This window comes from Dasypus novemcinctus, chromosome 10 (assembly GCF_030445035.2).
Source record: "Dasypus novemcinctus isolate mDasNov1 chromosome 10, mDasNov1.1.hap2, whole genome shotgun sequence".
In the NCBI taxonomy this organism is placed as follows: domain Eukaryota; kingdom Metazoa; phylum Chordata; class Mammalia; order Cingulata; family Dasypodidae; genus Dasypus; species Dasypus novemcinctus.
In genome coordinates this window covers 111,960,954-111,976,063 of record NC_080682.1, presented here as the reverse complement: position 1 = coordinate 111,976,063, position 15,110 = coordinate 111,960,954, and the positions used below count along the sequence as shown (strand labels likewise).

At 48.6% G+C, this 15,110-nt stretch overlaps 1 protein-coding gene across 8 annotated transcripts in view; it reads left to right on the top strand.

The window, feature by feature from the left end:
* The window catches only part of TENM4 (teneurin transmembrane protein 4), an 801,291-nt gene that overhangs the window by 746,246 nt on the left and 39,935 nt on the right, over positions 1 to 15,110 (top strand). For all 8 annotated transcript variants that reach the window (XM_058306052.2, XM_058306055.2, XM_058306053.2 and 5 more), the window contains 3 exons: positions 903 to 1,135; positions 6,123 to 6,277; positions 12,557 to 13,434. In XM_058306052.2, coding sequence (XP_058162035.1) covers positions 903 to 1,135; positions 6,123 to 6,277; positions 12,557 to 13,434 — 1,266 coding nt within the window. The remainder of the gene's footprint in view (positions 1 to 902; positions 1,136 to 6,122; positions 6,278 to 12,556; positions 13,435 to 15,110) is intronic.

Sequence of the window (15,110 nt, the reverse complement as noted above, 5' to 3'; positions counted from 1 at the left end):
TGAATGTGATGAATCCCATTGAAAGTGGCATGCTTAGAAGTAGTTGAGATGGAAAGTTTGTTTTATATATGTTCCCACAATTAAAAAAGAAAGAAAAAAACAACTAAAGAGACAATTACAATTCAGTGTGATACGTGATCCTGGATGCGATCTAGCAAGGAAGAAGAAAAGGCTCAAAGGGACATTGTTGGGATATATGAAAAAATTTTAACATAGACTATAAGCTTTAGTCAATGTTAAATTTTTTGAACTTGATAACTGCACTTAAGGTGGATACTTAAGTGAATATCCTTGTTCTTAGGAAATGCATATGGCATTATTCAGTGTTCAAGGAGCATAATGTATACACCCTACCTCAGAAAAGAGATGGATGGATGGATGGATGGATGGATGGATGGATGGATGGATGGATGGATGGATGGATGGAAGAATGATGCAGCAAATGTGGCAAAATGTTAACATTTGTGGATCAGGGTATGTGGGGTTTGGAGTTGTCTGTATGATGTTTGTATTACTTTGTAATTGTCCTGTAAGTTTGAATGTATTTCAAAATGAAAAACAAAAAAAGAAACCTTTATGTCCCTGGTTTGAATTTACAGGCCATCTATGGGACCCTCATTGATGATCTTTTTAGGAAAACCGTATTGAGCACCTGCCGAGGGTCTGGGGCTGTGCTAGCCTTTCAATCACTGGCAAGAAGTTTTTGCAGTAGTAATTGGGAAGGAAGGAGAGTTAGGCCAATCACTGGAGTCAGAAAAATTGGGGACCCATCACCCAAATAAAGATATCATCCCATAAGACCGTTGCTTGGATTCTAAAGAGGTGGGAGTCCAAGCTGTGTATTTCTAGCTTTCCATCAGGAAAGACCTTGCTCAGCCCACGGCCGTGCCTTTGTTTTCCAGTCACAGCCCAGCACATAAATACTACCTGACCACAGACCCCATGAGCGGGGCTGTCTTCCTTTCCGACACCAACAGCCGGCGGGTCTTCAAGATCAAGTCCACCGTTGTGGCGAAGGACCTCCTCAAGAACTCCGAGGTGGTCGCGGGGACGGGTGACCAGTGCCTCCCCTTCGATGACACCCGCTGCGGGGATGGCGGAAAGGCCACAGAAGCCACGCTTATCAATCCCAGGGGTAAGACCTTGCTTTCTAAACACTCGCCTTATCATTTTTTGGAAATGTTTGTCCATTTCCAAAAGAAATACATATTCATCATTGTAAAAAAGAAATTGGAAGATACCAAGATATAGATGGAGGTAAGTTATAATTGTCCTAATTCCACCCTCAGACATAGAAATACTGCCAGTTAACATTTCTTGCCACTCCGTTACTCTTTTTTTATCTATTTGTATGTAAAACCCCCCAAACGGTTTTAGTAACCTGCTTTTTTCCCTAAACAATATGCCATGAATATTTCTCCATGCCAATAAATAGTCTTTTATATATTCATTTTTTTAATGAGGCCAGTAAAAAAGAGTTTTTTGAAAAACAAGAGAAGAGAGAAAAGAAATAGTATGTACCCAAGATGTGAGTGTGGGCGTCCTCCAGGCAGAGACACACACCAAGGGGGGTTCACTAGAGGCCTAAGGAAACGCTACAATAGGTGATAGTCATTCTGAGCAAAGGTGTAAGAAAAAGATAAGGAAATCAGAGGGGCTGCAGAGGAAGGGCTCTGCTGACTCAGGGCACGCGCCTCTTCAGGCCTCGAGGAGGGTTTCACCCGCCACCCAGAGCTTCCTTGGATCTGTACGGGTGGGGATTGGCCCCTGCCACCTCCAAAGAGGGAGCTGGAAGTTTGAATAGACCGAGAGTATGCCCTGCAGAGGTCGGTCCCAAGACTCGAGTGGTAGAACCTACAGGCTTAGAGGAGGGAGGGCGCCAAAGAGACCAAGGGTGGAGGGCCTGGTAGATTCCCAGGGGACTCGGCCTGGCTCAGGCGCGTGCCTCGCCAGGCCTTGAGGAAGGTTCCCCTGCCATCTGAGGCTTCCTCGCATCTACCTGCCCAGCACGGGGACTTGCCCCTACCACCTCCAAAGAGGGAGCTGGGATGCTCTCGGGAGACCGAGACTATGTCCTGTGGGAGATTATCCAGGAACCCGTTCGAAACGGCAGACAAACAAAAGAGGGACAGGCAGGCTCTGCTTAAAAAGCCTGGACTCACCAGGCTTTGTCAGATGTCAAGGAGTGTTACTTGCCATGTCATCTCCTGGCTGCCTTGCCAGAGGTGCTCCTGGAGCTTGGGTTTCTAGGTTCTTGGCTACATCACAAGAAAGAACTCAAGAGATGTGCCAGTTTAACGAGGCCAGTAAAAAGAGTTTATTGAGAAATGAGAGAAAAAAGATAGTATGCACACAAGATATGAGTGCAGGCATCCTGCAGGCAGAGAGATGCCTATTTGTTCCTTTTTACTGGCTATATAATATTCCATCAGGTGGATTCCCCATCCTTTATTTATTAATCCCCTACATTTAGGTTTTCTCTCATAGTATCATTATGCAAAACATTGTAGCATATCATCTACCTTTGTGAATTAACTGTAGGTTTCAATCTTGAATCCTTCAAAAAGTTAGACTCTAGCATATCCACAATAAGAAATTTTCATTCATTCATTCATCCGTACTTACGGAGTACACAGAGCACTATGGTTGAATAGATACGTTCAGTGTAGCAGAATAAATACGACGTGGATGTAAGTCACGCTCGTGTGGTAGAAGGGAGAAGGGCTCCCTGAGATGCGAGGAGAAAGAACTGTGTGGCCACGGCGCCTCGGGAAGGCTTTTTGGAGGAGGAGCCATCATTATCAGCAGACACCCATCAGCGGCGCAGTGACCGTGCCACAGGCCCTAAAAAGATCAAACCGACAGCTCAGGCAGGCAGGATTAGTGCTTAAACAGTGCAGAGGACGTGAGTGGCCACTTCAGGAGACCATAGGGAAGAGCCGTGAGAGGCAGGCAGGAGACCTGGGCCGTTCTAGCTAGCCTTGGGATTGGGTGTAGGGTCTGGCTCGCTGTCCTCATGATGAAACGGGCATAATACCTTCTGTGTCTACCTTCTAGGATTGTGCTGAGAGTTAAAAAATGTAATCAGCAGTTGTATTGTTAAATAGTGCCAGGCTTCAGAGCCTGGCTTCAAATCAAAGTGCTAGTGAAATCAGGCAGTTCTACATTCAAATTTAGGCTTCGCTACCTAATAGCTGTGTGACTTGGGCCAATTTGTGTAACTTCTCTGAGCTTCATTTTCCTCATCTATGAAATAAGGATATATACTGCACAGTCTTAGTACAGATTAAATATTATCATGAATATGGACAGTACAATAGTGCCAGACACATAGTAAACACCCTGTAACAGGTGATCCCTCTTATTGTCATTATTATATTGTATTGTATTGTATTATGCTATATGATATCATAGTATCTCTACCACATACTTGGAGTGGTCAGGAAGTAGCTCTGTGGGGTAAATATTTTGACATTCATGGTTAATCTTCCCCCTAGTTATGATTTCCTGCTAAGGAGAGGGTAGCCTAGAGGAAAGAACACTGAGCCATACTAAGGAACCCTGCTTGGTGGTTCTGCTCAGCCCCTCACTGGCACTGTGACCTCCTCTGCTGGGCCTCAGTTTCCCCATTGGTTAATAAGCAGATTGGGAAAAAGGCAAGCAGGAAAGCGAACCGGCCCTGTCCCTGTTCCTGCCCTCTCCCCACTCCTGCCGTTTCCCCTCCTGCCTTCTGCCCCCTGTTCTGGCCTTTGTCCACCCCCCTCCCTCCCAACATGGAACAACGTGCAAGTGAGACCTGGGCGTTTATAATCTATAATGCGGAATCGTAGTCTGTAAACCGGCCCTCTTTTCAGCCCCTAATGCTCTACCGCTCTCTCTAGCTCTCGCGCGCGCGCTCTCTCTCTCTCTCTCTCTCTCTATATATATATATCTGAAACACACACACACGTGTTTGGACAGGCAAAGCCTGTAATTAATCCAGATAGAAGTTAGGAGAGTGCCACAATATGCAGCCACTTTGCAACAGGGAGAAAAGCTGTCCATCTATTTAGCACAACAAAAGGGAGGGAAATGAAGTCATTAATCAGGGGACAGATCACTTCTATTAGCCTGTGCAGCCAACTTTGTAAACAAGAAGCCCGCTTGTTCATGGCGCTCTCATCAGTCCTAGCAGATGAAAGAGGAAAACAGGGCTAGCAGGGCAGACAAGAAAACTCCTGTCTTGGTACTGAAGAATGTAATTACCTTACATTTTAGGAAGGGCTGAAATAAAGGCTCCCCCAGCCCTGGGGCCACCTGGTCCTCTGAAATCACTCTCCAGCGCCCAACAGCCTAAGGAGAGAGACGGAAGGAACAGCTTCTTTTCCCGCAGGTTTTCATGCGGAGACTTTTGGGTATCTTAAACCCGCCCTGCTGGCTAGTCAGAGACAGGTGGGATTCAGAAGTAAGGGCCTTGGAATCCACAAAGTGATAGCCACTTTCTCACCAGTAAAATAATTATTAGTAATCACTGGAAGCGGATGTAGCTCAAGTAGTTGAGCACCTGCTTCCCATGTACAAGGTCCCAAGTTCAATCCCCAGTACCTCCTAAAAACAAACAAAAAAGCCAACTCATTGGGGAGCAAGTGTAGCTCGGTGGTTGAGCACCTGTTTCTCAGGTACAAGATCCTGGGTTCAATCCCCGGTACCTCCTAAAAAAAAAATAAATCATCATCATCATCATCGAGGGCTAACTGTTCCAACTCAGATACATTATCCCCATTTCACTGATGAAGACACAAAGTTATACTACTGGAAAGCTTTCTAATTCATTTTGAATCTCCACCTCTGTGAAGCCTTTTCTGACCCCTTCTTCCATTTCCTTCCCCAGAGAAAATCGAACAGAGCACAACTGGCCAGAACCTCCTTTATGTCACCCCTCTCAGGCTTCTGTCGCCCCTATCCCCACCCCCGGGGGCACATCTCCTCTGTCCCCCAGCCCCAGCACCCCAGGCAGCTCGCAGTTGGGTCAGGGCACGTCTGACTGTTGCGATTGTAAACAGGGTTACAACTCAGTATTACCCAAGAGCGACTTTGAAACATGGATTGGTTCCAGTCCCACCCACCGCCTGAATTAGTACTTCCAGGAGTGAGGCCAAGCAGGTATATTTTGGGGGAAAAAAAAAATCTTCAAGTGATTCTGACACGCACCACTGATGAAGAAGTGCTGGTTTAGTAGAGCAGTTCTTGAACTCGTGTGTGTCTCATGATCACCTGAGGTGCTTATCAAAATACAGACATACGCTCAGGCTCCACCTGGGATGTTCTGAAGGGGTACAGTTGAGCAAGCTCCCCAGGGGATTCTCATACACAGCCCAGTGTGAGAAATACAGATGTAGAACAATCTCTTTACTTGACAACTGAGAAAATAAATGCAGAGATGCCCAGCCACTTGCCCAATATCACACAAATTAGTGAAGGAGAGAGTCAAAGGATTGGACAGTCTGGTGAGTGGAGCAGGTGATGGTCAGTAATGATTCTGACTCCTCTCTTATAGTGAAACTTTTTTAAAAAATTAAATTCAACACTATTCTCTACAGGAATCATTGGATTCTTTTTAGCCTCCATACTCTGTAATAACCAGTGAAACTAAGGTAAGAGTAGAAAAACACAGAGGATTATCGTGGAAGAAAAGGAAAATTGTTACCTGGAAGGGGATCTGATGATTAAAATTACAGGTCCTCAGAAGTAGGTTAATTTAAATAATTCATGCTGTTGATATTGAACAGCCCCCTACCACCACCTCTAGTATTTAACAACTCCTCGGAAGGTCTGAACTCAGTTTTATCGAGTGGCTAGGGTGATAGACAAAAACTCCAGGGAAGCAGGGGTCAAAGGCCAGCGCCCTGGACAATCTGAAAGCTGGGGCTCCAGTCCCTGCTCTGAGCAAGTCCCTCACAGCCTCTGGCCCTCTGCGTCCTCGTCTTTAAAAGGGGAATGAGAATCAGTGTCCTCCTGCCGCCACCCTAGGGTTCTGGTGCGGATCTAATCATGTCATGGAGAGGGAAATACAACAACTGTGCAGAGCTGTGCTGTTATCATCAGGGTAGCTGAATTCCCTGTTGGGGCTTCTCCTCCCCCAGGCATCACGGTGGACAAGTTTGGGCTGATTTACTTCGTGGATGGCACCATGATCAGGCGCGTGGATCAAAATGGGATCATCTCCACTCTGCTGGGCTCCAACGATCTTACATCAGCCCGGCCCCTCAGCTGTGATTCTGTCATGGATATTTCCCAGGTAAAGCAAAGCGTCGCCTGCTGGAGCCCTCAGTCGTGCATGCTCATCCTCTGCCCCGTCACCCAGCCAGCTTGCTGGTCATTCATTTACACCCTCCACAAGCCTTTGAAGAGCTCGCACTTGGCACCAGGCCCTGGGAAGGGCACTAAGGATACAAAGAGGAACAGGGCACAGCCCCTTTGCTCTAGGAGTTCACCATCAAGGGTACCAAGTGCTATGGCAGAGGGAGGCGAGGGTGTAGTGGGGCCCCAGGAAGCCTCAAAGGCAGCCCAGCAGAAGGAGCTTTAAACAGTGTGGATTAAAATCCATGGCCAGCTGAATCCCCCTTTGGTAAGACAAGTATTTGTATTTGTGTATTTTTTTTTAAAGATTTATTTTATTTATTTCTCTCCCCTTCCCCACCCCACCCCCCGCCCCAGTTGTCTGTTCTCTGTGTCCATTTGCTGCGTGTTCTTCTTTTTGTCCGCTTCTATTGTTGTCAGTGGCACGGGAATCTGTGTTTCTTTCTGTTGCATCATCTTGCTGTGTCAGCTCTCCGTGTGGGTGGCGCCATTACTGGGCAGGCTGCACTTTCTTTCGTACTGGGCAGCTCTCCTCACGGGGCGCACTCCTTGCGCATGGGGCTCCCCTATGTGGGGGACACCCCTGTGTGGCAGGGCACTCCTTGCGCGCATCAGCACTGCGCATGGGCCAGCTCCACACCGGTCAAGGAGGCCCGGGGTTTGAACCGCGGATCTCCCATGTGGTAGGCAGACGCCCTAACCACTGGGCCAGTCCGATTCCCCTACATTGTGTATTATCCTGCTAGACTGTAAGCTGCATGAAGCTTGAAATCATGGTGCCTGGCACCTAGGAGGAATGCAACCAGTATGTGTTTATTGTGTAATTGATGGGTTGATCAAATCCTAACTTTGCCACCCACTAGCTGAGTAACTTTGGACAAGTTTCCGAAATCTCTTGTGCCGCCTTTTTCTTATCTATAAAGTGGAAATAATTCACAGCAACAGGCAGGATTGCTCTGAGAATACATGGAACAGCACACGGAGGCTCCTCACACTGCTCGGCACTTAGGAGGGGTCGATATAACATGTGTTCTAGGGCTCCCTTTGAGTTAGGTTTTGAAGGTCATGTAAAGGTTTGCTTGGTGGCAAGGAAGAAAAGAGACAGCATGGGCAGAGTGACAAATACATTAGTGGCCCTGGTACATTCCAGGAACATTGGAAAATTCAGTGTGGGAGCAAGGGTTCTTGGAAGGAAGCAGCGGGAGTGGAAACTGGAAGCATGGTTTCGGGCCAGTTAGAAAGGGACCTTCCCATACAACGCCCAAGAATCAGAACCTCAGCGGATGGACCCTGGCAGTCAGCGTAGATCTGGGAGAGACACGCGTGCCTAGCTGTTCAGCACGTCTTGGTGCATGCCATGACGACTTGGCAAGGGAGGTGTGCTTTATCACTAGATCCATTGGCAAGGTCTGGCTTGAGCTAAATCAGTTAACCAAGTTCTCGCCAACATTAGAAACCAGGGAAATCAAGAGTCTTGAATTACATGAACTTGCGCTCCAGCCACACTTAGCTTTTTCAAACCCTCCTTTTCTGGGGGGAACCTACATGAACAGGCCCTTTTCTGCCGACTGTGGCACCTGCTCCCCAGGTGCGCAGCAGACAGCAGCGGCTGGGAGGTGGCCTCCCCGGCCATGCCTGCCTCTCTTCTCAGCGTGTTTTCATGGAGCCCCTTTCACAGAGCCTGGTGGCTGCTGCTGCTGCTGGAACCAGCACTTCCCTGTCGGAGGCTGGTACCGTTTCCATCTGCACCGGCTAATGTGATTGTTACGCTCCAGAATGGAATCCGCTCTCTGCCACTTGTCTTTCCAATTTGGCAGGCTTCCCCATGCTGGCCTGTAAGTTTCCCTCTCCAGTCTGTGAGCAAGCTTGAGTTGCACGGCAGGAAGCTGCCACGGCCTGAGGAGGTGCATACAAGTGTTTTCACTCCCCAGAATGGGCCCTCAACCAGCCGGCGCAGGATGCAGAAAATTTTCAATCAACATATTGGAAAACTGTTTAACTTTAGGTAGAGGTACTGCCAAGCAGCCAGATCAAAGTCTTGAAAGATACCTTGCATAAAGTGGGGGATTGGGAGGGACCATATATAGATTCAGAAATCGTGGACTGAAATCTCTACGCCGTTGGCCCTCACTACTCTGGTCTGAATCTAAGCATGGAATTCTTTTCATCAGCTACTCTGACAGAGACATGTATTTTTACCTACACATATGTGCAGGGTTTCCTGGCTCTCCTTCTCCGAGCTCCCTCTGTTACCTTTGTACAGTCCCACATGGAGCAGGGGAGATTTACCAGTGAGATAAGAGAGGGCCTTTTACACGAGCAAAGCTCAGAGGCAAGAATGCAGGGGGGGACCCAGGATCTTGAACCAGGCCCTGGGAGGAGGCAAAGACCACGCCAGAGAAGAAACTAGAAGGAGGAATAGAGAAGGAGCAGGAAGATGTTGCAACCTGTTAAAAACAGGGTTGGTTCTCAGCTCATCAGGGTGTGGCCATACAGACCCAGGGTAGAACTCTGTACTTAGGGGCCAAAGCAATTTCCTGAGAACTCCCTCCATGCCAGCCACTCCATTAGAAATGGGTATACAGAGAGGAGTGTGACGTCTCCTGTCTTATTTAGCTGCCACAATAATACCTCGAGGCAGATACTATCATCCTCACTTTTATATAAGGAAACTGAGGCTCAGGGAAGGAAATTCCATTTATAAATGCAGAGCCCTATGCTCAGCTCCATCAGGGATGTGGAAATAAATATTTTAAATTAAATTGTGTACATAAATTGCCTAGTACAGTACCTGGCAGCTGGTAATATGCTGTAAATATTAGTTTCCTTTATAATTGACAAAGAACTTCCTTATACATGACCTTGGTCGAGCCTCACAACTACCCTATGTAATATTTATTACTCCCTTTTCTATATGGGGAAAAAAGTTCAAAGTATGTAAGAAATTGGAGGGAAACGGACTTTGGCCCAGTGGTTAGGGCGTCGGTCTACCACATGGGAGGTCCGCGGTTCAAGCCCCGGCCTCCTTGACCCATGTGGAGCTGGCCATGCGCAGTGCTGATGCGCGCAAGGAGTGCCGTGCCACACAGGGGTGTCCCCCACATAGGGGAGCCCCACGCGCAAGGAGTGCACCCATAAGGAGAGCGCCCAGCGCGAAGGAGGGAGCAGCCTGCCAAGGAATGGCGCCACCCACACTTCCCATGCCGCTGACGACAACAGAAGCGGACAAAGAAACAAGACGCAGCAAATAGACACCAAGAACAGACAACCAGGGGAGGGGAGGGGAATTAAATAAATAAAAATAAATCTTTAAAAAAAAAAAAAAAGAAATTGGAGTAGAGCCACACATCTAGTAATTGTTGAACTGGGATAAGCTGTACAGCATCCCGGCTCCAAATCCCTTGCTTTCCCTACACCATTCGCCATCCACTCACATATTCATTCACGTAGTCATTCATTTCTGAAAACAAGTAACTGCAACAAGGCAGTCAGCTCAGAGGGCTTTAATAAAGGAAGAGAACGCCCTGGGAAGACAGGAGAGAGGGAGGGCCGTCCCACACTGGGTCAACCATAGAGTGTGAGAGCTGGAGGGGCCTAAGAAATTACAAAATCTAGTCCCTTCGTTTGGCGGTGGGGAAACTGGGCCTTGGTGCAATCACCACCAAGAGGGAGGCCAAATCCAAGGCGCTTAAGTGATTGGTCCGGTCCAGAATCATCCCACAGGCAGCTGTGGCAGAGAGAGGCTGGACTCCATGCACAGTGCTCCTTCTCCTTTCCCGGGGTGCCTCTGTGCACGTGGGTGTAAAGCAAGAGAGACGGGCACCACTGGCTCTTCATTCCTCCCTCTCCTCTCCCTTTCTCCTGCCCGGCTGCCTTCCCTCCTCCCCGGTCCTCATCCACCCAAGCTGGGAGCCCTCTTTTCCTCATAATGACAGGCAGAGAGGGCTTGCCAGTCAGTCCCCCAGGTGCCACAGGACCGGAGGGCACAACATAGTTAGCAGCCAGTGTTGACAAGAAATAGGTTTGAGGAAATTGAAAATCCCCCTGTCACTTTAGAGTAAACTGTGTTCTTGACGGAGTCAAAGGCTGCCGTGACGCAGTGCTCCAGGGAGCACTGGGAAGTGTGAAGGCAGCAGGGGTGGGACGTGGCTCTGCAGTGTCTGCAGGCGCTACCTTTACAGAAAAGAGGGGCCTGGGCAGGGGGGCAGAGCAAGAAGGCATCAGGAAGCGGGCCTGAGGACCCTGCTGGAAGAAACGAGAAAGGGCCCTCCCTTCCCAAGACACGGCCGAGCTGAAGGGGGCAGGAGGAGGTGGCCACAGCTTAGCTAGCTACAGCCACAGCTGTAGTTATCTCCAGAGCTGTAATTTTTTGAGCTTTCTTTTTACATTGGGAAACCACACATATGAAAAATGTAAAAAAAATTTAATCGCAAAGAAGAAAATTGAAATCGCCTTTAATCCCAGAACTATTCACATTTTAGTGCATATCCCTCAAGCCTTTTAATCCCTCCCTCCATAACCTAATTGATTGTATTTTCACCCAGTTGGGTTCACCCTGTGCTTACAGTTCTATATCCAACTTTTTTCACTTAATAAGTAGCAAACATTTTCCCAGGCCATTAATAGCCATCGATAGCATCACCTTCAATGGTTACATGCAGTATCCTAAGTTATGGGTGAACTGAATATCCTCACATTTATTCAGCAGACTCTCTGTCTTTGGAAATGTCAGCAGTATTAAAAATGGCTGTGATAAACACCCTTGTAGGCAACTGTGTGCAAGAGTAAATTCCTAAAAGAGGAATTTCTGATCCAAAGGTTTACACTTGTTTAAGTAAGCCCCGCATTTGGCTAAATGCCAAGAGTTTGTAGGGGGCTCAGAGACCTAAAGCCGTGAGTCTTTAGGGTGGGGTAGCAAATAAACTGGAGGCAGCACCTGCCAGCACAAGCACTGGTTTCTTCCCTGCCCCCAGCTCATGGGTGGTGTGGCGAGGCCTCTTGGGGATACGATTGCAAAGGGCTCCCCTTGGCGCCAGCACCTCCCAGAGTGAAATCCCCAACAGTTCAGACTCCACATCCACTGAACAAAACGGGCCTCACCTCAGAGACGTCCAGCTGCCGTCCCCTGCATGCCCCCTGAGGGCTCGCCGCTCATCCCTGACAGTTTGGCCGGCCTCGCTCAGAGCAGGTCCAGGCATTGATCCCAGGCTCTCTGAACACCCAGTTCCCATTGCCAATTTCGTTCATCCCTTCCTGGATGACCTGTCCCCTGTGGCACCGGCAACCACTCTAGAGCAGAGCATCCCAAACTTCGGTGTGCGTGGGAATCCCCTGGGGATCTTGCTGAACTGCAGGGCCTGACGGAGGAGGTCGGGGGAGGCCTGCCGCCGCATTGCTAACCACCTGCCGGTCTGCGATCCACTTGAAGGAGCAAGGGCCCAGCTGAGAGTCCCGGCCCCACAGCCAGCTCACCCTGGAAGCCTCTGGAAACATGCCGGTGCCTGAGCCCCACACCCAGAAATCTGGTTTAATTTTTATGAGGCGGGCTTTGAGCATCAATATTTTCTCAACTCTCCATAGGTAATTGGAATGTATAGCCAGATTTGAGAATCACTGGCCTGGAACTCTTGGGCAGGGGCCATGGTTATTTTGTCTTTACACCGCCAAGAGCTAGCCATGTGTTCATCCATAACCTCAAAGAACTGAGAAGTCATTCTTCATGTGATTTGACATGTATCATATCAAAAAGTCATGAAGAGTCTTTCTTAAACCTCTAGACAACTCTTACCTCATCCTGCAGGGTCCATCTGGCTTTCCCTCTCACCTCCGTACCACTAGCTATCATTAATTGAGTACTTACTGAGGGCCAGGCTCTCTGTACTATTAGCATTCCTGTTTTACAGATGAGAACACTGAGGCTCAGGGAGGACCACTAGTAGTGGAGCTGGGATTTGAACCCAGGCTTATCTGACTCCAAAGTCTATACTCTTGCCTACTATCTGTTGCTCTCCTCTTCATACCATGTCAGTCTAGTGGAGACCAAGAGATGTCTCGGGGCAGCTGTTGCAGTTTCACTCCGATCGGGGCCACCACTCCACTGTTGACGATGGGCTGCTGCGCATGGAGGCACTTGCAACACTGTTGCGGGCTGTACAGGGTGTGGGATTAGTGGTGGACGTCCTGCCAGTCATTTGAGTGTCGGTGTCTCCATTGTCAGGTTCGCCTGGAGTGGCCCACGGACCTAACCATCAACCCGATGGACAACTCCCTCTACGTCCTCGACAACAACGTGGTCCTGCAAATCTCTGAAAACCACCAGGTGCGCATCGTCGCCGGGAGGCCCATGCACTGCCAGGTCCCCGGCATCGACCACTTTCTGCTGAGCAAGGTCGCCATCCACGCAACCCTGGAGTCGGCCACGGCCTTGGCCGTGTCACACAACGGCGTCCTCTATATCGCTGAGACCGACGAGAAGAAGATCAACCGCATCCGGCAGGTCACCACCAGCGGGGAGATCTCGCTTGTGGCCGGGGCCCCTAGTGGCTGTGACTGCAAAAATGACGCCAACTGTGACTGTTTTTCTGGAGACGATGGGTATGCCAAGGACGCCAAGCTGAATACGCCCTCTTCCTTGGCCGTGTGTGCCGACGGGGAGCTCTACGTGGCCGACCTCGGGAACATCCGGATTCGGTTCATCAGGAAGAACAAGCCCGTGCTCAACACCCAGAACCTGTATGAGCTCTCCTCCCCAGTCGACCAGGAGCTCTATCTGTTCGATACCAGTGGCAGGCACCTCTACACCCAGAGCCTGCCCACAGGAGATTACCTGTACAATTTCACCTACACGGGGGACGGCGATGTCACGCTCATCACAGACAACAACGGCAACATGGTGAACGTCCGCCGGGACTCTACCGGAATGCCCCTCTGGCTGGTGGTCCCGGACGGCCAGGTATACTGGGTGACCATGGGTACCAACAGTGCACTCAAGAGCGTGACCACGCAAGGACACGAGTTGGCCATGATGACGTACCATGGCAACTCTGGCCTCCTGGCAACCAAAAGCAATGAAAATGGATGGACAACATTTTACGAGTAAGTATCAAGCTAAGGCATACTATTTTCTTTTTTCATCAGATGCACACATTGAGGGTTTGGAGGCGAATTAATGGAGTATTAATTTTTACATGTATTTCATTTTCATTTAGGATTTGGGAGGGGAACCATGACCCTAATATGTTCTGCACGTTCATATATGCCAGATGCTTTCTCCTGGGAAGGAGCATGGTATAGCCGAGGAGGCATAAACTTTGGAGTCAGAGGAGTTGGGTTTGAATCACAGTCCTTCCATGGACTTAATCTCTCTAGCCCTCCGTTCCCACATCTGTAAAATGAGAACAGTGGATGCCCGCCACGCCTACCACAGGGAGATGATGTAGATGAAAAGTACTTGATTAAGTGCTAGCTTCTTCAATATGACCACTGTCCAGAAATATAGCGATGGAAGAAGGAAGAATTCCATGTGAATGAATTTTCCAAAGGTCACATCTTCAAGTTTCAAAAAAAAAAATTTTGCACTTTAACCATTTTGGATGGAATAAAGTACATTACATGCCTCCCTTCTCAAGCACATTATACCGACATAATGTAACCTTTCTTTTTATAAGTTAGGACCATTACTAAGGAACAATTACATGTTATGCTATAATAAGCTAACTTCCAGAAAGTGAAGAGATGAGGGTGCAGAGCCCATTGCCACTGCCCAAAGTGATTCTAAGCTGCTCTTTTATTACCTGTTTACCTGACATAGTTGTCCGTCCCCCTCCCCAGCGCAGCTATCGTGTCCCCATTTGTTCCCGTCATGTTGCCCCCCTTAGTCTCTCACTTGACTATTCCTCCAATGCAAGGCTTCTCAAGTATATGGCCAGGGAACCAGAAGCTCAGCTTGTTATGGTCCTAGGCAAAATTGAATATATACGGAGTCAATCCTCATTATTTGCAGATTCTGTATTTATTCGTGAATTCACCTACTCAGTGAAATTTATTCATAACTCCCAAATCAATTCTTGCAGCCACTTTGGGAGTCATTTGCTGACATGCACAGAGCAGCGAAAAATTTGAGTCCCTGGACAGGCGTGTTCCCTGGCTGGGGTTGAACAGGTGGCCCTCTGCCCTCTGGTTTCAGCTTTTACACTGTAAACAGGTGTCCTTTCCTCAGTACATTTTAGTGCCACACTTTCTGCGTCTCCGTGGTCTGCTCTCGTGGCTCTGCTGTTTGAAATGGCCTCGAGCATAGTGCGAAAGCTCTGTCGAGTGTTCCTCAGCCCAAGAAGGCAGCCCCGGGCCTTGGGAGAGCGCACGTGTTACGTGAGCTTCAAGCGGGCCCGAGCTCCGGTGCTGTGGGCCGTGAGGTCAGCGCCAATGAAGCAACAATATATATTAAACACAGTGTCTTTAAGCAGAAACACGTGTAAAGCAAGGTTATGTATTGAGCAGGTGACAAACATGTGGCCAGAGGGCTTGCAGGAACCTAACGCTGCATTTCCCGCAGGAGCCATGGCTCCGCGTTCACTAAATCAGCGTTGGTGGCAACTCTATAGAACAGAACGAACCCGAGTAACGAGAACCAACTGTGTGTGTATACAGATATACAGTAAGAGAAAGAGAGAGGAGCCGAGGGGCTCCTCTAGGAGGGATTTGAGTAAAGAGATTTTGTAACATCTTTTTTTCTACTTAAATTTTTCAAGTTTTCTCTTTGAGGTGTGGCTACA